At 47.6% G+C, this 22,014-nt stretch overlaps 1 protein-coding gene across 3 annotated transcripts; it reads right to left on the reverse strand.

Moving 5' to 3' along the window:
* Nucleotides 1-1,407: 1,407 nt before the first annotated feature.
* On the reverse strand, nt 1,408-16,840 carry ABCF2 (ATP binding cassette subfamily F member 2). Of its 3 annotated transcripts, none has more exons than XM_082473783.1 (15): nt 16,687-16,840; nt 15,830-16,031; nt 10,295-10,507; nt 9,628-9,810; nt 9,371-9,542; nt 8,115-8,210; nt 7,044-7,146; nt 5,394-5,489; nt 5,107-5,226; nt 4,929-5,018; nt 4,450-4,560; nt 3,747-3,809; nt 3,412-3,540; nt 2,726-2,929; nt 1,408-2,031 (listed from the first exon to the last, which is right to left on the reverse strand). In XM_082473783.1, exons 2-15 carry the CDS (start codon nt 15,987-15,989, stop codon nt 1,894-1,896), a joined length of 1,878 nt encoding a protein of 625 aa, XP_082329909.1. In that variant the 5' UTR covers nt 15,990-16,031; nt 16,687-16,840; the 3' UTR covers nt 1,408-1,893. The 3 variants fall into 3 exon arrangements, with proteins under 3 accessions (XP_082329909.1, XP_082329911.1, XP_082329910.1); XM_082473785.1 differs by lacking the exon at nt 16,687-16,840 and adding an exon at nt 16,555-16,573; XM_082473784.1 differs by lacking the exon at nt 16,687-16,840 and having other exon boundaries at nt 15,830-16,441.
* Nucleotides 16,841-22,014: the final 5,174 nt, after the last annotated feature.

The following is a 22,014-nucleotide window of genomic DNA, read 5'->3' on the forward strand; positions in this document are numbered from 1 at the left end:
TCCTTCCCTTTTACAGCCTTCTGTATATCCTACTAAGTCACAATTTAACATCTGATTTATGCCCTTTCTGTCTTATTGGCTTTCCCATTAGATCGAGAGCTCTTTGGGGATTTAGACACCATCTGGGACTTTTTTTTTTTTTTTTTTAATTTATTTATTTATGGCTGTGTTGGGTCTTCGTTTCTGTGCTAGGGCTTTCTCTAGTTGTGGCGAGTGGGGACCACTCTTCATCGCGGTGCGCAGGCTTCTCACTATCGTGGCCTCTCTTGTTGCGGAGCACAGGCTCCAGACGCGCAGGCTCAGTAGTTGTGGCTCACGGGCCTAGTTGCTCCGTGGCATGTGGGATCTTCCCAGACCAGGGCTCGAACCCATGTCCCCTGCATTAGCAGGCAGATTCTCAACCACTGCACCACCTGGGAAGCCCTGGGACTTTTTTTTGCCTGTTTTACATAGTCTTAGATGTTCTATGATGGGCACTGAAAAATCATGGCTGTGTAAGTTTCCCCACAGGGATGGCTGCTGAGGTTTCAGAGATGGAGTGATGAATCCACATCGGTAAGGCTAGAAGCCTGGTGGCACAAAGGCTGGAAGTGCTATTAAAACTCAGACAGGCTATGCAAAGTCCTGGCTTGGAAATAAAACAGATATAGCACTAATGAAAATTAAGGTTGTGGACAGATAAAATGATAAAACTTCCTGTATCCCACCAGGAACAGTAGTTCACAAACATCAGTGTGAAAATGCAGACTCCTGACCATTTCTGCATCTTGCCCATCCCACCACCTGAAATCAATAGGCCTGAAGCCCAGGAATCTGCGTTTTTAACCAACGTCCCAAGTGTTGTACAGGCAGCAGCAGCAAAGCCTCAGACCACTCTGAAAAACATGCTCCAGGAGAGCAGTTCTCAAAGTGTGGCCCCCAGACCAGCAGCACAGCATCACTGGGGAACTTCTTAGCATTGTTAATTCTTGGTCTCACCCCAGACCTACTGAACCAGAAACTCTGAGGCAACACCCAGCAATCTGTGATTGAACGAGACTTACAGGTGATTCTGATGCATGTTAATGTTTGTGAGCCACTGGCCTAAGAAAAGGCACAATTCCACCTTTTTTTTTTTTTTGGCTGCACCGCACGGCATGCAGGATCTTAGTTCCCCAACCTAGGATTGAACCCGTGCCCGCTGCAGTGGAAGTGCAGAGTCCTAACCACTGGACCGCCAGGGAAGTCCCTGAAAAGGCACAATTTCAGATCAGAGGGAAGAGAGTTCTTCCAGTGCCTATGGGCTAGTCCTCAGGCTGCATCCAGCCCACCGACTCCTGCCCCAGCTCGTGCCGAGGGAAAGTGAATGCTGGCACTGCAGGCAGGAGTGGGAGAAGGGCCTAGAGACCCAAGAAGGAAGACAGGGACCATGGCTGCTTCTCTCTTTATTGGACGCTTTGTAGATGTCACACAGGTCTAAAAGTTACACCATTAAATAATTATTTAAAAACCGACCAGGATTAAGGCCCTGGTCCAGAGCTCCAAACCAGAAGCAGAAAGGAATGGGGGTGGTGGGCTGGGAGGTATTCCTCCAACATCACCAAAACCCAGAAAACGAGGATCCTAAGCTCCTTCACAGGCCAAACCAGGGCACGGGCCCTTGGGTCAACCCTCAGATGCCTCTGGCTGCATCACTATCGGGTCAGAACCAGCAAGGAGCCGGCAGGAAGAGCCAGCCGAGTCCAGACGTGGACAAAAGTAACCGGAAGGACAGGAGACGGACAGGTACTGTCCAGCTGTAGATGAGATCACGGGTGCAGCTACGGCAGGTGCGGGGAGGGGCTGGGAGCAGCACCGCAGCAGTGCAGGAGTGCGGCCCCAGGGGCCTGGCCCCGCCGGCCGGCCGGCAAGGGCTCACACGTTGTGGGTCCTCCTGGTGAGCTGGGGCTCCTCGCCCACTAGCTTGGACTTGAGGTGCTCCTTGTAGGCCAGGATGTCTCCAGGCCACTTGGTGATTGTCTGCTTCTCACAGACCCAGATTTCTTGTGCAACCTAGAAAGCAAATCCTAGACTTAATGATCCTGACCAGTATCCTTCCCATCCCTGCCCAGGAGACTGTTCCCAGGGGATTCTGGGAAGAAAACCCCATAACCTCCCGCCCAGGCCCAGAGCCAGCTCAGTTTCACTACCTCAACGTTCTTAGGGCTGGCCTAACCCAAGAGTACCGTAACCAGCAGGTTTTGGAGCCTTCCAAGCCAGGACCTGCTGTGTCACCCCGATTTCCAGTTCCCTAGCAGGACCTAGATCTGTTCAGACACTTTTCTCCACCCCATCTTCTTGAAAGCTTCAGAGAAACGACCAGCAGCTTTTTCACTGATGACCAGCAGTAGCCCTCTGTCTAATCCAGAGTCTCCCTAGTATGATACTATTTCTAGGCTGAAGAATCTTGGAACCACAGAAGAAGCACCCTGTTCTCTACCCAACTCCCTTGCCCATTTTGGCCAACAATGCCAAGTAGGCTAAAAGCCCCAAATAGCTACTGAAGAATTCAAGTATTTCCACTAAGGCTTTCTAAGTTTCCCAAAGAACCATAAGATCTGGCCCTGTCCACCCTGTCTATGTCCTGAGTCCACTTTCCAAATACAGTCAACATGAATTACATGCCCTCCACGTGCCATGACGGTGCTCTACCTAACTGCCTCTCAGATGCCCTCTGCTATGCCTCCCACCCAGCCAGAAGCCTCACCTGCTGAATGAGTCTGAAGTCATGGCTGACCAGCATCATACCACCCTCGAAGTCATTGACGGCGTCCGCCAGGGCGTCGATGGTCTCGATATCCAGGTGGTTGGTGGGCTCGTCCAAGAAGAGCATGTGAGGGTTCTGCCAGGCCAGCCAGGCCAGACACACTCGGCACTTCTGCCCATCAGACAGGTTCCGGATCGGGCTCACCTGCGTGCAACCGGCCAGTTATAAAAGCTGGTGTCGCCCTCACCACACATCGCAACTCACCTCTCCCCACGGCTCCTCTGTCGTCACCATTTCACGGAAAGTGGGGCTCAGGAAGACCCAAGGTCACACAGCAAGACGGTGGCATAGCTGGCGGTCTCTCAAGACCCAAAAGGGATACATCTGGAAGCCTGAAGCCGTCTTGACACAGAATCTTAATAAAGTGGAGCAATCCAGGGCACCCACAGTTGGGACCTGAATCCAGGAACTTGTTTGCTAGGTTTCCGTGTCCCTTGCCTTTAAGCACAATGGCTCATCCCGCTAGTCAGGGGGGCAAGGGCACGTCAGACACTGGCACGCTATCCTCGCCCCTCCCCTGAGACCTAAGTGCTCCAATGCATAATAACCCAGAGCAGAGGAAAGGCGGACCGTCCAGCCATAGCCTCCCAGTTACCTGGGGTTCTTCCCACACCCCCTCCACTGACCTGCTGTTTCCCAGTGAGACCATATCGCCCAATGATCTTCCTCATTTCTTCCTTCTCCTTGATCTCTGGGTAGCATTTCATCATGTACTCCAAAGGCGAGAGGTCTAAGTCCAGCTGCTCTTGTAAATGCTACAGGAAAAAAGGGACCCACCCAGATGTGGCTGGTGTCCCACTTCAAAAGGAAGCCTGCTGGGTTTCCTGCCGAGTACCTCTCTACCTCTACCTAGGGACCTGTTCAAGACTCCAGAGGCAACTAGGAGCTGACTTGGTCACATGCAGCCCCATTCCCACACCCTAGGTAACTCCCCGCTCCCCACTCCCCGCCAGGACTATACCTGATGGTAACGCCCTATCTTGACATGAGAGTGTTTTCGGATCATTCCGTCTGTGGGTAGTAGCTAGAAAGAAAAAAAATAAAAGAGTATAAAGTGGAAAGATAAGCACACAGAAAAGGAACCCCGGTCAGAAGCAGACGTAGGCAGAGAGGGGAAACAAACACATGTTCGCACTGAACCAGACTCATACAACTTCCTGAACTGAATCTACACCACCGCCTCACAAACTGCTATTCTGGCCACTCTAAAAATATCTAGGAAGGTATACTGAAACAGGTGCTTTCAAGGGAGGCACAGACACACGCCACACAACCTACTGAGTAGTCGCTGGATTACTGTATGGCGCACTGACTGCGGAACAAGGGGCTTGGGTATAGGGCCGACATACATTTTCTACAGCAAAAGCATATTTCTGAATGCACAGGCGTTTCTGTATTCTAATTGCTCTGAATGAAACCACAGAAAGATGCTGAGAGCGTGCATGTGTTCTCCCTCTCACCCACGCTCTCACACACACAGACCCCCCCCCTCAGGTTTCTCTGAGAAAACTGCCCCAAACCTCAGCCCTACCCAGTGAGACCACACGCCCCAGAGGACGGCTCGCTCAGGCCCTCTAAGAGCAGTGGCCCCGGCCTCCCCTCCCTCTCCCGCAGGCGCACCAGCATCCAATCCCGGAGTCCCTCGCCCCAGCGTGGCACCATACCTCTCCAGTCAGCAGCTTCAGAAGAGTGGACTTCCCCGCTCCATTGGGCCCCACCAGCGCCACTCGTGTGTCGAGATCGATACCAAACTCTAGATTGTTGTAGATGCAAGGCTGAGGTGGGTGTGAGAGAGAAAGGGATACGGGGCTAGGCTGCTGGTCAGCCTGACTGCAGACTCACCCCGCCGAGTCCCCAGTCACCGCCGGAGGAGGCGGGGGTGAGGAGGGCGGCAGCTCTCACGCGGACCCCAACCCATTCCTCCAGCCACCAGCCCGGCTGAGCAGTTTTCCCTCCAAGTACTTGAGCGGGGGCTTCTACTCTAAGTCCCTCAATTAGGCGCCCCAGGGGGCCACACCTGAAAAATCCCCAGCACCGCGTGGGTCAGCGGGCGCGCTCAGCAAAGGGCAGGAGGCTCTCCTCAGCAGCTGCCACTTACCTTGGAAAATGCACCCCAGCTTCCCAACCACACCCAAGTACTCACCCCATCTTTTGTATACTTGAAGCTGACATTTTGCACCATAATAACGGGTGGAGGGATCTTGCCACATGGTGGGAAATAAAATGACAGTGTCTAGGAAAAAGAGAGGGCATTTATCAAGTCAGGTCCTTTCTTATCCACCTCACCTTAGGCCGCCTAATTCCACCCAGTCAGAACCTACCTTGTCACTCACAACCCTCTCTGTCAGTCCTGATGCCATCATTTTCTGTAGCGTCTTCTCCTTGCTCTGGGCCTGCCGGGCCAGCTTGGCACTGCCATGACCAAACCTAGCGATGTAGTTCTGAAAGAGGCCAGAGAGGGGGTGAGGAGCGTGGGCAGGCTCCAAACAACTCGTCTTAAATGCATGGTCGAAACTGACGACAACGTCTCCTCCAGCGCCCCTCAACCCCCACACGCCCTCACCCAACTCCCCTGGAGAAAGCCAACTCGGCTCTACGATCGCCCTACCTTCATGTGTGCAATCTGATCCTGTTCCCAGTGAAACCTCTTCATCTGATTCTCTTCCAGCTCCAGCCGTGTCTTCACATACTGATCATAATTACCCTGCAGGAAAGTGCACCAGGCGAGACAGGCAGCTTTAGCCTCGGTCCTGGGTTCTCACTCAGGGTTCAGGGGGATGTGAGATGGCATCTCATTTGGCCCTGGTTGTAAGACTGTGCAGTAAGGGGACTTACCTGGTGGCGCAGTGGTTAAGAATTCGCCTGCTAATGCAGGGAACACAGGTTCGAGCCCTGGTCTGGGAAGATCCCACATGCCGCGGAGCAACTAAGCCCCTGTGACACAACTACTGAGCCTGCACTCTAGAGCCCGCGAGCCACAACTACTGAAGCCTGCGCGCCTAGAGCCCGTGCTCCGCAACAAGAGAAGCCACCACAATGAGAAGCCCGCGCACCGCCAACGAAGAGCAGCCCCTGCTCGCCGCAACTAGAGAAAGCCCGCGTGCAGCAATGAAGACCCAATGCAGCCAAGAATAAATAAATAAATAACATTAAAAAAAGAAAAAAAAAGATTGTGCAGTAGGGAAAGAGGAAGTGTATTAAAGAAGCATATCCTAATCTAGAACCTGAGGTCTTCCGAACTGTGTGCCTCTCATTCTTAGCTCAGCCAGAGCAGGGCTCCGGATCAAATCCTCAGGTTAGCCATAAAGACACCCACAGCGTTGGCAATAGCCCTGAAAACCACTGTCAAACAGATACCTAGAGGCTCACAGCCTTCCAAGAGCACCTCTTTCTACTCCCCATCCCTAGAGACTGAAGCCCCCATGCAGACTACAAGAACTTCCTCCAGGTGGGAAGACATCAGACCCATCAGATTTAGGACCTGGCGAACCCTGCACTGTGGACTGCCATGACCTAAACTAGACTCAACCTAAACATCCATCGTAAAGGGTCTGACAAATGAGTTACAGGCTAGCCACACAATGAAATACTACGCAGTCACTGCAAAAAATGAGCATGATTTATATATACTCATACAGAAAGCAGTCCAAGACAAATTAAAATTTAAACGCAACCTACAGAAGAGAATGATTAAGATTACAACTGTGATAAGTATACGTGAAATCTTCTACAAACGCTTGCAAGTACGTGTGAAATTTCTGAAAGACTATGTAAGAGAACTATTAATACTCCCATGGTGAGTACAACCATGAATAAAGAGAACTTCTGTTTTTCATTTTTTGATATGTTTTTTGAAATAGAAAAAATGTAAAGGCAAGGCAGAAAAGTGGGCTGTTGAGATCCTGGCTCCCATTCTTCATGGAAGGAGAGAAGGAGGGGTACTGTGCTGGCTGCCATGAAGCAGGTTAAAGTAGCCACTCAAGAAGGCAGACAGCAGCAAGGCCTGCCCGGGCACCATGAAAAGTCAACCTCTTTGCACAAGGCAAACATACACCATATGCACAGGCTGCCAATCCGTGGCCTATGGCCTGAAAGCAATTACTTTGGGACCAAAATAAAACAGGGTGCAGAACTCCCTGTCCACATCTTTTTATAGCAATACGTAGAAAAGGACTGCTAAGTCTATTTTTTTTTTAAAGGAGAACTTCAGGGAACTGGTAAGCACAGAGGTTACTGTGGAGAAGCTGGGGCCACTCACCGTATAATACTTCAGTTTCTTGTTGTGCATGTGAATGATGTTGGTACAGACACCATTCAGAAAGTCCTGGGAATGGGAGACGAGGACCAAGATGCGCTTAAACCTGCAAAGCCAGAGAACCAGTCAGGGGGGCGCTCAGAATGGCAGATGGTTCACAACAGGTGGGCCGAATGTCAGGCCCAGAAAACCTGCATCCGTTCCCGTCCTTACGCCTAGGCATCCTTTAGATTTGTTCGCCGCTTCCCAGTCCTTAGCACCCAAGCCGCCAGTGCACGATCTGCCTGTAAGAACACTTTGATGCCCTCCAAAGTATGGTAAGACAGTCTGAGTTTCCTCAAACTTTTGTTCTAATTTTCTCTTTTCTCTTGATAGGTAAGACGTGGATTTATTTAGAGAGAAACACACCCCACAGACAGAGTGTGGGCATCTCAGAAGGTGAGAGCAGCCTGTTCTTATTTTCAAAAGAATGGAGTGGAGATGGCAGTAACCGTGATGGTAACATCAGAAGTGTATGCACACAGACACCCATAAACACATCTAAAATCACGGGTGGGAAGAACTGGAATAGGCACAGTAAAAATCACCACGCTCGGCTTTTTAAAGAAGGTGCCAAGTCATTGCAGAGACCATGGAAAGCCTTATTCTAGAACTGAGGCGATATTCCTGGTTATCTGGCTCTCTAGCCATAGGACCACTGCTATATGGGCTATTTTTCTCTTTGTCACTGCATCATGATCTTAGATGGGAATCCCCGTTTATATGATATATATAAAGTTATATATAAAGTTAAGAAAAAATATTGTCGTAATAAAGACATTGTATTTTAAATAATGGGAAAAACCAAAAAGAGTAAAACAAACAAATCCACATATTTCAGACTAAACAAAAACAAAAAGGCCTGCCCTAAAGATGCTTACCACCCTTTCAATCTGGCCTTCACTCTGGCCCCACTTCAGTCCACTTCTCACTGCTCTAATATCACTGTGGGTCCTGGGCATCCATCTCCCTTGGACTCTGCTCAACTCCCCCTTCAGGACCTGCCCACTTCCACCCCCAGCCCCGCCCCCTTACGTCTTTAGCTCTTCTTCCAACCACACACAAGCGTCGAGGTCCAGGTGGTTGGTGGGCTCATCCAGGAGCAGCATGAAGGGCCGAATGAAGAGGGCTCTGAAGAACGGGAAAGGAGACAGAGCCACTTCAGTGTAATGGGTGCTATGCAGGAGGGGACAGCCTGCCTGCTACCTGCAATTCTGGTCAGGCCTGCACAGAGTCCTGAAACCAACTCTAGGCTCTATACCTCAGGGGAAAGGTGAGAACTAGGAGAGAAAGCAGAGATGAAGAGGGGGGGTTAAAGGGCAGGAAACAGCTGAAAAGCAGGGGGAAGATGCAGTTTGGAGATAAGCCTGTAAAAGTCCTTATGAGTCTACAAGTCTTTTACACTGAGGTTGGTGACCATCGGGAACACAAAAGGATACAGAAAAAGTAAACTGCTGAACTAAAAAGTATTCAGATTAAACCTAACTGGTGGGGTTGCCAGACTCTAGCAAGGAGGCCAAAGAATGTTCTTTTCTGAGGTGGCATCTCAAGACAGGAGAAACAAGGGGAGAACGCTGGGTCCACACGTGGTCACCACATCCGCAGCACTTGTTAGAAATAAGATTTCTGGACATCCAACTCCAGCATTCTGACTCCAGCACAGATTGAAGAGGCTAGGAAATCTGTAGTTTTAAAAGCTCTCTAGGTGAATCTGAGGCAGCTAATCCTTGCTGGCACGTGAAACCACGGCTCTCATGTTCTAAGGCACACAAGCAGCTTTGCTAAAGCAGTATATCAAGCCTCACCAATGCACTTGGCAGAGACTGGCGGGGTAAGTAACCACCTCTTTAACTGGGGACTTTCTGGGGGTTTGGTGGGGGAATGATGATCTACAGAAACTCATTTCGGGTCCAGGTCACAAGAGGGTAAGAAGGACAGATATCCTAATAGCTGTCTAACATTTTATCTTTAAACAGCAAGAATTAGAAGGACTGAAGCACAAACAACGGCGGGAGAGGAGTCAAGAGGAGAGAAAGAAACAGACCTACTCTACCATTTACCTAGGGCTGGTCCCAGATTCCTAAACACTGTGCTGGAAGTCCAACAATGACCACTTCAGTCAGGAAGCTCACTCCTTAGCTCAGGTATACCACCCCCGCCCCTCCACACTGTCAATATTTGGCACTTACTGACCATCAACCCTGTTCTAAACAGTTCCACTGGTTTAGAACCCTGCTCTAAACGCTGAGAGAGATAGGGTGCTACAGAGGGTGGAGGAGGGAGAGACTCACCTGGCGAGGGCAACCCTCATCCTCCAGCCCCCACTGAAGTCTTTCAGCTTCTTGCGTTGCATGGCAGGTGTGAAGCCCAGTCCGTGCAAGATCCGTGAGGCTCTCATCTCCGCCTTGTCAGCGTCCAGCTCCTCCAGTCGCTCATAGAGCTCTAAGAGCTTCTCACACTCCGCTGCGGACAGCGCAAGGCCCGTGAGGCTCCCTGGGCCTTTCCTGGGAGGAAGCCCGCCCCCGGGGCCCCGGGTCTGCAGCCCTACCGTCCTCGTGAGCCAGCCGTTCAGCCTCCCTCTCCAGCATGGCCCGCTCTGTGTCGACTTCCATCACGCACTGCAGGGGCGTCTTGTCACTAGGGGGCATCTCCCGAGTCAGATGGTAGATGTCGATGTGCTCAGGGATGGGCACTTCACGTTTCCCAATAGCAGAGAGCAGCATGGACTTCCCTGAGAGGGGCAGGCAGAGCACAGGAAGAGAAGTGGACGCTCAGGACAGCTCTGCCTGTCATTCTCCTACGTCAGCCCCTCCGCTCCAGCCACACCACGACCTCATCATTGTCTGAGTACTTTCCTTCCTTTCATTCATTCAAATCCTATGATTCCCCCCATCCCTGCCCACATCCTCGGGACACCTTTCCTCCAATTCTTGTCCCAGCCCTCCTCTGTGAAGTCTGTTCATCCACAGCCGCCTCACGCACCGCTACTCCCGCCCCTCCCCCCCACTTCTCCAGCACCTACTGCCTACAACTGCTCACGTGGTGCTTATCACGTGACTGCTCTATATTGCTAGTTCCTCTTCCCTGGGCATACCTGGTCTCCCACCCATACCATAAACTCCTTGCTTTGTACATATCTGTGCTAAGTAAATACTTGCTGAGTGACATATGAGCCAAGGAGAGATACCTCCCACCTCACTTTCCAAGGGCCTCACCAATTCCATTTAAGCCAATGAGACCATAACGACGGCCTGAGTTTAATTCCAGTTTGGTGTCACTGAGCAGCTCTTGACCATGAAAGGTGAGGGAGAGGTTGATGATGTGGGCATCAGTACTGTTGGGGTGAGAGGCAAGGACGCCAGTGACAGCTCGAGCAGCAGCTTTCTTCATCTCAAAGTCCTCTAGCTCCTTGGTCAGCAAATCCACTTCTGGGGACAGAAAACAAAAGCAGTTTGGGAAGAGGGCTATGAGACAGACGAAGCTCGTACACAAAAAGGCACGTCTCAGAGCATCTGGATAGAGCAGTCAGTAGAGCATCAGACTTTTCATCTGAGGGTCCAGGGTTCAGGCCGCTGGCTGGGCATTTGTGGCTTCTGCCCTTCTTTAAGTTACCAAATATTATCATACAAAGATCCAAAGGCTGAAAAAGGCATGCCCTGAAGGACCTGGGCTCAAGATCAGGTTGAGCTGACTCAGATGTTTCACAAGCTTTAAACAGGGTGTACACTGCATACAGATCTGCCCTGGTATCCTGCTTTCACGGACATTTTTTACTTCGCAACTTGTCCTTTTAATTCTAACTTTCCTTGTTCTAAGATGATACAATGCATGGTAGGAATGGCTAGAACTCCAAACTGTCCTCCATGAGTATGTGTTAAAGAATTAGTACCAATGCCCAAAATGAAGCAGATGCTATAGAGGTGCAATGCTCTTACTCCACGACCTAGAGCTTCCAGATGGTGCTTCCAAGAAGCTATGCTGCCCAAAAGGGACCAGTATGAGAAAATGCACACAGGGATCAATGGCAGGCAGAGCCAAGGCTGGGAAAACCAGAAGTTCCAAGTCTGGAGGGTTTCAGTGATGCAAACTGACCATGAGACAAAAGACTAGCTGTTCTGCCTTTGTAGTTTTTCAGGCATGACTACATTTTCTGGCTGGGAAGAACTATTAATATATGGCTAACGTTAACTGGCTAATAGTTGTTGAGTCTACTCTGTGCCTGGGACTGTACTACATTATCATTCCCCATCTAATTTAATCCCCATAACCCTTATAAGATAAACTTAGGACCCTCATTTTATAGATGAAAAGGTTAAATAATATAGCCAAGGTCAAAAAGGCTAGTAAGTGACAGACCCAGAGTTTGAACCAGGCTTTGTCTGACCCCAAAGCCATGACCTTAACTATTTCACTATACTACCTTTCCATACAGGACAAGTGCCCACAAAGTATTATTGAAAGTGGGACAGAAATGGGGGTAGAAGTAGTCTTGGTAAGTCTCTTCCAAAAGAGAGTAAGGTGATCTATTAACCTTTTCAGGAAGGAGTCAAAAGCTACACGTGAGGATCCGCTACCGTGACAGTCTTCTAATTTTCTAGTCTTTGTTACCCTTCCCCGTTTTCCCATGGCAACCTTACAGTAGAACACCTGAAATGAGAAAGCCCACGTGCTTGTCCTTAGGAAGAGTAAAGATGGAGTAGAAGGGGGAAGAGAGCCCGGTGCCGTCCTCAGACAGGCAGGCGTGGGGAGAGCAACTTCAAGGGTGTGATGGTTAGTCTTAGGTCACTCTCCAAATACCCCATCCTGTCGGGAGATTACCACTGCTGGTGCTATACCCACCCTGCTGCTGAACCTGCTCTGCCTGCAAGGAGTCAGATCCGAGGGCAGGGACTGTCCTGCCAGACAGATGGCAGTCACTCTATGTCTACCTCAGCTTCCAGGACAGTGTGTTACACGTAACTGCTTGATGAATACAGGCATACCTCGTTTTATTGCACTTCGCTTTACTGTGCTTCACAGATATTGCAATTTTTACAAATTGAAGGTCTGTGGAAACGCTACGTCAAGCAAGTCTATCAGCACCATTTTTCCAATAGCATTTGATCACATCCTGTCTCTGTGTCACGATTTCAAACTTTTTCATTATTATATTTGTTACAGTGATCTGTGATCTTTGATATTACTACTATGACTCACTGAAGGCTTAGATGATGGCAAACATTTTTTTAGTAATAAGGTATTTTTAAATTAAGGTACGTACATTGTTTTGTTTTATTTATTTATTTATTTGGCCGCACCACGTGGCTTGCAGGATCTTAGTTCCCCAACCAGAGATTGAACCTGGGCTCTCAGCAGTGAACGCGAAGAGTCCTAACCACTGGACCGCCAGGGAATTCCATACAGTGTTTTTTTTTTCGTTTGGTTTTTTGTTTTTTATTTTTTTGGCCACGCCGCACAGCATGTGGGATCTTAGTTCCCCAACCAGGGATCAAACCCGTGCCCCTTGCATTGGAAGCATGGAGTCTTAAGCACTGGACCGCCAGGGAAGTCCCCACACATTGTTTTTTTAGACATAATGCTATCGCATACTCACTAAACTACAGTATAGCATAAACATAACTTTTATATGCACTGGAAAACCCCCAAATTCGTGTGAGACTCACTTTATTGATACCACAATATTGATATTTACTTTATTATGGTGGTCTGGAACTGCACCCGCAATATCTCCAAGGTATGCCTGTACTTTTCAAATAGAGAACAAATTTTTTGTTTTGACTGATGAGAGGAATTTTAAAAGTCTCTTTTCTACACAGTTGAGTTACCAGGCTTCCCACAGCCCTGCTTAGTGCCAATCCCTGTTCTAGATGTTGAGAAGAAGATGTACAGGAAGAAGTTTATGGTCTAGATCAGGAGTTGGTAAATTTTTTCTTAAAGGGCCAGATGGTAAATATCTTAGGGTTTACAGCCCAAGTGGCAAAAATCAAAACTATTATGTAGGTATATACATTACCACTTAAAACTTAACCACTTAAAAAATGTAAACCATTCTTAGCCTGGGAGGGGGGGTGGCTTAAAAAAAGGCTGGCCAGATTTGGCCAACTGCCTGTTTCTGTAAATAAAGTTTTATTGGGACACAGCCACACCCATCATTTACATATTGTCTACAGCTGCTTTCCACCACAATGGCGAAGTTGAACAGCTGTATCAGGACCATACGGCACACAAAGTTACAAACATTTACTATCTGGATCTTTACAGAAGAAGTTTGCCAATCCTTGGTCTATATCTCTATCTGCTCAGGCAAGAAGATCAAAATTAAGGGAAAGCTATACAGCCAACCCTCTACATCCACAGTTCTGCATCCACAAATTCAACCAACTGAGGATTAAAAAAAAGAATTCCAGAAAGTTCCAAGATTTGCCACACACTGGCAATTATTTCATAGCATTTACAACATATTAGGTATTACAAGTAATCTAGAGATGTGCTAGGTTATATGCAGATACTACATACACCATTCTCTATAAGGGACTTGAGCTTCTGTGGATTTGGGTATTCACAGGGGTCCTGGGACCAATCACCAGCAGATACCGAGGCACTACTGTATACCATTTTCTCTTGATCTCTTCCATTTTACAGCACCTATGACCTAAGTCATCTCCTGAGCTTTAAAAGAAAGACTTAGACCTCACTGTCCTAGCCTACAGCATCCCACAAAACAGACTCAAAAAGTAAGTGAACAGCACTGAATAAATGCAGAAGGGATTCTGGAATAAACTTCATCAGAGAGAATACTGTAGACTTCACAAGCAGCCCCTTTCTATTCATTCCCCAAGCAAGGGGACCAGCTGAACTCTAGTGCCTGTCTTGAAGAGTCTCACTTTCTAAAGAAGGTTGAACTGTCTGCCAGAAGTCGCTTTCTTTGATATTTATTTTAATCTTTCCGTACCTCACTACCTAAAGGCCATGTGGCAATGGTAACAGGTAAAGGCTGGAGAACAGTGACCTGCAGCATTAAGTAATTCCAAACTCAGAGAAGAGAGTGGACCCAGTCTTGGGAGAGGGAACAGATGACCCATTAATTATGAAAGCAGAAATGACCCTGGGTCCCTGGTAATAAGAAATGTTTTGAGAGAGCTGGCAAGAAAACCAGATTTCATACTTCAGAAGAGTAGCTCCCTGAGGAAGCAGGATGAAAACCAAAGCTCCCTTATTACTGAGATAGGGATACTATAGCTGGGTTCCCCCTGAGAAATTCTGGTTTCCTAGGGAGAAAGGTGAAGAAGAAATTTGTAATGGGAACAGTGGACAATAGTCTCAAAGTGGGATTCAGTTTTCTATTTTTCCAATTCATCCAGAAAGTACCTACAGAGCTGATGATAGATACTGCTTAATCATTGTTCCTGAGGACCTAGAGGAACCCTGTCTACTTTACAGATCACAATTCAGCCTGCTCGTTCACTCCTATCATTCTTAACTTCCCATCCCTCCACCACTCTGGCCAGGAAGAAAACATCCCCATGGCCTGACTTTACTGCACTAGCTTTCTCTCATAATTCTTATTTTGGAGACAATTCCTACCATTCAACTCTCTCCTCTCAATCATTTTTAACTCTCCCTTTTCTGAATTCCTATCTGTCTGTTGTAACTTGCATTAATAATTCTCCTCTCCTCTTCAAACACTTACCTAGTATCTCTATCTGCAAGGCCGATCAGGCAAAAAAAATATACTACACAAGACGTGGTCTCTGCACTCAAAGATCAAGCAATTTAGGTGAAGAAACAGAAGGCACAACATAAAAAGGTAACGCTGGGACTTCCCTGGCGGCCCAGTGGTTGGGACTCCACACTTCCACTGCAGGTGGTGAGGGTTCCATCCCCTGGTTGGGGAACTAGGATCCTACGTACCGTGCAGCTCGGCCAAAAAAAAAAAAAAAAGGAACACTACAGATAGTATAGGGGTATAGTGAATGGCAATATTATTGAGGTCAGGTTTGACTGGGAAAGATTTCACCATCCTGAGCTGGGCCCTGAGAGAAATGTCAAATGTAGCTAGTACAAAAATTGTGGTATTAGAACCTCAGTGTGTAAATGGACAAATGTGGTGACTATTCAAGGGACAACAAGAGTCGATGGAGAAGACCTCTTCAGAGTGTTTTCAGGGGGCAAGGAAGAAGGCTGGGATAGACTGCCAAGGGCCGGGGATACTCTTGATCACACACTGCCCTGTTTCCCCATCTAGACTGCAAGATATCAGATGGCAGAGCGTGCTTAGAGTGCCTTAGTTTCCAGCACAGTGTCTAACACTTGAGAAGCGCTCATAACAGAAAGGCACCTCTCTCCCAAGAAAAACCCATAAAACAACTCACGTGTTTCTGTCTTGCTGGTACAGCCACTACCGCTGGGAGGACAAGGGTATCATGTGGTAAGGAGCCTGGCACACTGACCTTCATGTGTAGAAATGGAAATTAAGAAAGGGGCAGGGAACTGACCTTCTTCTCCAAGTCTAGAAGACAGAGCAGCAAGGCAGCACAACCACTCCCATATCTGCTTGCCACTGAGTATGTGAGAACTCTGTGTTCAGTTTCCTTGATCAAGCGCCAACTCTACTGGTTTGGTTCATCATGAAAAGTTTCATGGCACCAGATATATTCTCCAGTGCCCCCAGCATCCGGACTCTGATTCCAGCTGGGGCATCCTTTATGTCCGAGCAACCATCCCAGGAACCCACCTCTCCCTCAATTCACCTGTGGTCTCTTGGCCATTGGCCTCCTCATTTTTCTCCTCTGCCACCTGTGGCTCTGTGACAGCATCTCCGTTTTCTTCATGTCCTTTTCTGGGCCGCTGTCGTGCTTTGGCAGCTTCCTTCTTTTTGGCTGCCTTCTTCTTGGCCAGGTCGGAGGGCATGGTGATGAACCACAAGGGAACGTTACTGTTCTTTCAGGAAGCCTGAAGGAAGGCAAACACCCCCAGGTTCTAAACTTCCGCAGAATGCCTGGGCCTGGCTCCATCCCTCTCAGGAACTGCCTAGCGAGCCTCTGATCCCAGCTCCGTCCCAGCCTAGTCGCTCCCAACTCTGTCAGGATCTCTCAAGCCAATTCGGATCCTCGGCCGCTCTTCTAATCTCAACAGCTCTTCCCTCGGGCTCTGTCCACCAATCCCCACGGACGGCCTCACTCTGGAAACGCTCCTCCTTTCAGGGCCTCCAGTTAGGGACCGGGTTCGGCCCCTCGGCACAGGTCCCGGTCTCCAGTTTCCCCACAACTTGGCGCTCCTCGCTCCAGCCGGCCGCCTCACTTTCCCGGGCTTCCTCCTCCAGTTTGCCTCCGGCCTCCTCCCCGTCGTCCCCCTCCACACCAGCTGGCCGTCGGGTCCAGCTTCTTCCCGGGGCGCCCTCGTGCACCCCCCCGTGAGTCCCCTCGGGGTCTCCTCACTCGCCAACCCCCGAACCTCCCCAGCCCCCGCCCGTCACCGTCTCTCCCTTGGCCCCTTCTTCTCCCGCGCAGCCGCCTCCATCCCAGCCCGGTCCTTCCTCCCTCTTCTCGTCCCCCCTCCCCCTCACCGGCCAGCACCCTCCCCCCCAGCGCCCCTTCCCCCAACTCACTGGGCCTCGCCGCTCGGCCTCTGTCGCAACAGAGCAGCTCCTTGAGCTCCTCCGCGTGCGGCCGGCTCACTAGCCAATCACGGTCTCGCGCGGCTCTCGGCGCGCCGCCGCGTAGACTCCTGGGAAGTGTCGTCCTCCAGCCGTGGCTGCCGAGCCTGAGACCCTCCTCGAGAACTACCGCAGATTCCAGGGGCCTCGCGGGCCGGTGCGACGTCATCAGGATGCGCGAGGCTGGGGAGATTGGAGTCCAGGAGCCCTCTGCCAGCGGCGCGCTGCGGGAACTGGAAACTGCAAATCCCAGCTGGCTCCTCGGATAAGTGGCTGCACCTCCGAGGCTACCCTACCTCGGGAATAGCTGAGGAATTATGCGGAGCTACCGGGTTTATAGGGCCGCCCAACCATCTCAGACAGCAGGGCGAGCGACTACACTTCCCGGCAGGCATCAGGCAGGAATGGGTCGAAACAATGGGGGAACGAAGAGGAGGGAGGAGGAGGAAGCGTGAGCCGGCTGGTGAGAGGGACGGGAAGACGCTCATCACTACGAAGATGATGCGAAGAACAGAATTCCTCCATGAAAGAAATGTGTCCTCGTTCCATGAAACTGAGGTTTTAGAGGCTGGTCCAGTGTTAACCAAACTTTAGAAGGTGCGGAACGTTGTTCCTGAACCGTGGCTGCTCAGCCTACCCACTCCAAAATTGTTAGGTTTCCATCCAAGCCATGTAAGTTTGATGGGGAGGGCCCTGAAGTAAAAAACAAGACTTCTTTTCTGAGTTTAGCTTTATCGTCATTTACCAACGTGATCTTGCCCGTTACTTTTCCTTGCCCGTTACTTTTCACTGTTTAAAATCCATCACAGACTTCTCATAGCCTACAGTGCAAATACCAAATGTGTAGCCTCAAATACCTCTCCAGGCTTCTGACCAGCAGTGCCTCCAGCAGTGACACGGCTGGAGGGAAGCAAAGGAAGCTGTTACTCCCTCTGAGCACATCCTCCAAAAGTAGCCCCCCTGACCCTTTAAAAAAGTGAGCCCAGGGACTTCCCTGGTGGTCCAGTGGGTAAGACCCTGCGCTCCCAATGCAGGGGGCCCAGGTTCGCTTTCTGGTCGGGGAACTAGATCCCACACGCATGCCTCAACGAAGACCCTGCGCACCCTAAATAAATAAATAAATATTTAAAAAAAAAAAAAAAAGTGAGCTCGCTCCACGCCCCCCCCCCCAACAGACCTAGTTTTCCTCCTCAAGGTTGATGCTCCAGTAGACTCTAATTACTTGCATTTCAGAAATAAGCCATGCTATTTCACACCTCATGCCTTGGAGCATGCCTTTTCCTAGAATACCCTCCATGAATTAAGTGCCTACTCTATGTCTGACTCAGAGCTAGATGCTAGAGTTTCAGTGGTGGTAAGTCATTCCCGGACCTCACGGAGCTCACAATTAAGAATGCCAAAAAACTGTCGCTCACCATCTGGTTCTAGAATAATGAAGTCACTCGCCACTGCAGTCACTGACCTTCCACACACCCTGAAAGGAGTTCAGGGCTGAGATTAGGAATGAGGCACTCTGTGCTCTGGGAAAAACTGGCAGAACAGGCCTTCAGATATTTTCTGGAGAAGATTTTACGAGCCCAATTTCTTGCAACTCCTCATATCTAGAAAAACACTAAAATCATTAACGGAGGCATCTGCTCCTTGAGACTAGCAGTAACCTGCCAAAATGTGTGCCTGATTACAAACAGCCCCCCTTCAGTAAAATCATATATATACTGATGTCCTCTACCTCTCCAGAGCAGTTTCTCACAGCTATCCGAGAGGCTGTCTCCTGGGCTATAGTCCTCATTAGGCCCCAAATAAAACTTAACTCACAACTCTCACGTTGTGCATTTTTTTTTCAGCCGACGAGATGGAAAATTTAAAAAGGACACAGATGATGACATTCAGGTGATAAGTGCCATATGGCCAAAAGCATTGTTTTAGGTAAAGAGATACATAGACAATAGTTAACTGCCTGCAAAGCCCTTCTTTATGAAACAAGGAAGTTATATGATTGTGGATCACATAAAATTGCTTATCCAAGCACCTAGCCTCCTGGGAGGTCTACAACATGCCTGCCTCTCCCAGCCTCATTAAAATGCGTGGTCACAGGCAGGTTTCAGGTTACAGAGACCTAAAATTAATTATACTCTTTCATTTATGCCATCACATTTAATCCCCCCAACAGACGCTAAGGTGGGTACTAACAGCATTTTACAGATTGGAAATACAGGCACGGCGCTATTAATAAAACAACACTGCTGGGAGGAAACATGGCCAGGCTTGAAGCTCAAATCTTTCGGTTCTGGGACTCCAGCTCTGTAAAGTGACTTGGGACAGCAAGGGCTAACCAGTTCCTTCTCTGACTCCACCGATCGCGTCCATGATTTCCCATGAATTGACCGTTGCTGGGCAAAGTCTCCTTCAGCACAGAAAGAGTGGCCTACAAAAGTAAGAAGTTCTGCCATTCTCATCCAGGGTTTAGGTCTCTTGCAGGCAACAGACCTGGGCATGAAGGGAGAAGAAACGGGGAAATAAGAGGGAGAGAGGTAGGGGAAAAGGACTGGCTAAATATGAACAATTACAGAAGATCAGTGCTGGAAGCAGGAAATGAAGAGTCCAGACTCTTCATTTAAAATATGAAGAAACTGAGACCCAAGGGAGGAAATGTCTCATCCAGAATTACCTAGAAACTTAGTCACTGAGAAAGGTCTAGAACTTTGCTGTTCAATGTGGTAGCCTCTAGCCAGATGTGGCTACGGAGCACTTGAAATGTGGCTAGTCTGAACTGAGATACGCTGTGTGAAATAGGCATTGGATTTCAAAGATTGCATGTGGAAAAGAAAAAGAATGTAAAATATCTCAATTTTTTATATTGATTACACGTTGAAGTGTTAACATTTGGGATATATTTAATACTATAAAATATATTATTAAAATTAATTTCACCTGATTCATTTTGCTTTTTAAAAAACTGTGGCCACATGAAAAGATGCTTAACATCGCTAATTATTAGAGAAATGCAAGTCAAAACTACTATGAGGTATCACTTCACACCAGTCAGAATGGCCACCAACAAAAAATCTACAAATAAGAAATGCTGGAGAGGGTGTGGAGAAAAGGGAACCCTCCTACACTGCTGGTAGGAATATAAATTGGTGCAGCCACTGTGGAAAACAGTATGGAGGTTCCTTAAAAAACTAAAAATAGAGTTGCCATATGATCCAGCAATCCCAATCCTGGGTACATATCCAGAAAACATGACAACTCTAATTTGAAAAGATACATGCACCCCAATGTTCATTGCAGCACTATTTACAATAGCCAAGACATGGAAGCAACCTAAGTGTCCATCAACAGATGAATGGATAAAAAAGATGTGGTATATATATATATATATATATATATATATATATATATATATGGATATTACTCAGCCATAAAAAAGAATGAAATATTGCCATTTGCAGGATAAAGAAGATGGGGTACATATATACAATGGAATACTACTCAGCCATAAAAAAGAATGAAATAATGCCATTTGTAGCAACATGGATGGACCTAGAGATTATCACACTAAGAGAAGTAAGTCAGAAAGACAAATACCATATGATATCACTTATATGTGGAATCTAAAATATGACACAAATGAACTTATCTATAAAACAGAAACAGATTCACAGACATAGAAAACAGACTTGTGGTTGCCAAGGGGGAGGGTGGGTGGGGGAGGCATGGATTGGGAGTTTGGGATTAGCAGATGCAAACCAGTATATATAGACTGGAAAAACAACAAGGTCCTACTGTATAGCACAGGGAACTATATTCAATATCCTGTGATAAACCCTAATGAAAAGGAATATGAAAAGGATGTATATATATGTATAACTGAATCACTTTTCTGTACAGCAGAAATTAACACAACACTGTAAATCAACTACACTTCAATAAATAAATTTTTAAAAAATATTGCCATTTGCAGCAACATGTTTACACCTAGAGATTATCATACTAAATGAAGTCAGACAGAGAAAGACAAATATCATATGATATCACTTATATGTGGAATAACAAAATGATACAAATGAATTTATTTACAAAACGGAAACAGGCTCACAAACATAGAAAACAAATTTATGGTTACCAAAGGGGAAAGGGGTGGGAGGGATAAATTAGGAATTTGGGATACACACCACTGTATATAAAATAGATAAACAACAAGGACCTACTGTAGAGCACAGGGAACTATATTCATTATCTTGTAATAACCTATAATGGGAAAGAATCTGAAAAAGAATATATCTATATCTAACTGAATCACTTTGCTGTACGCCTGAAACTAACACAACATTGTAAATCAACTATACTTCAATTAAATAAATAAATACTTTAAAATGTGGCCACCAGAATATTTAAAATTTACATATGTGGCCCACATTATATTTCTTTCTTTTTTTAATATATTTATTTATTTATTTATTTATTTGGCTGCATCAGGTCTTAGTTGTGGCACACGGGATCTAGTTTCCTGATCGGGGATCAAACCCAGGCCCCCTGCATTGGGAGCTCAGAGTCTTAGCCACTGGACCACCAGGGAAGTCCCTCACATTGTTTTTCCATTGGACAATGCTGGTCTGGAACCTGTATCTTTCAACCTCTAGATGAGTGTTTCTACTATGCTTCCCAGAGTCTTCTAACAAGCCATTCATTTACCACCTATTTACGTGCCAGTTGCTGAGGGGAGATCAAATTGCTGTCTATCTGAGGATAAGACCAAAACATAGTAAAGGGTAAAGGTGCTGGTGCATTCCATCTCATGTGCCTCCTGTATGGGTTCTTGACTCTACCAACCCCAATGTTGCCTTTCAATAACAAACTTTTCAAGTAACACCCCCTTTCCTGTTTTGAAATAAAGTTCGTATGTCACAAAACCTACCTACACACATAAATTACAAAAAATTACAGTGCAATGACAACAGAAAGAAGAAAAGGAAATCCTTTATAATAAAAGAATAATGTTATTTCAGTATGCTAGAAAACATCATTAGTCAGACGCTTGTACCTAATGTAGTACCAGCTTGAATGTGACAGTACAAATGCAGACACAACACCATGAATGACATTGCTGTGCATGATACAGTTCTCCAAAATGTTAACAAGTACATTCCTGGACAAAATGAAAGTACAATGGTCCTTCCATTTTCATGATAGTTCCAGTCCTTGAAAATTCAGCACATATTACAACCCTGCAAAATTACTTAATTTTTATATATAAAACACAGGCTCAAGGATTAGATG

This window comes from Balaenoptera physalus (genome assembly GCF_965194825.1).
Source record: "Balaenoptera physalus genome assembly, chromosome: 8".
Classification (NCBI taxonomy): domain Eukaryota; kingdom Metazoa; phylum Chordata; class Mammalia; order Artiodactyla; family Balaenopteridae; genus Balaenoptera; species Balaenoptera physalus.

What these genes read in the sequence shown, in the direction of transcription:
- ABCF2 (XM_082473783.1), bottom strand. Translation starts at nt 15,989, where the DNA reads ATGCCCTCCGACCTGGCCAAGAAGAAGGCAGCCAAAAAGAAGGAAGCT. An exon ending in ACGGCTGGCTCACGAGGACG is followed by an intron (nt 9,543 to 9,627) that starts GTAGGGCTGCAG and finishes CGCTGTCCGCAG; the next exon opens with CGGAGTGTGAGAAGCTCTTA. An exon ending in ATCAGATTGCACACATGAAG is followed by an intron (nt 5,227 to 5,393) that starts GTAGGGCGATCG and finishes GGCCTCTTTCAG; the next exon opens with AACTACATCGCTAGGTTTGG.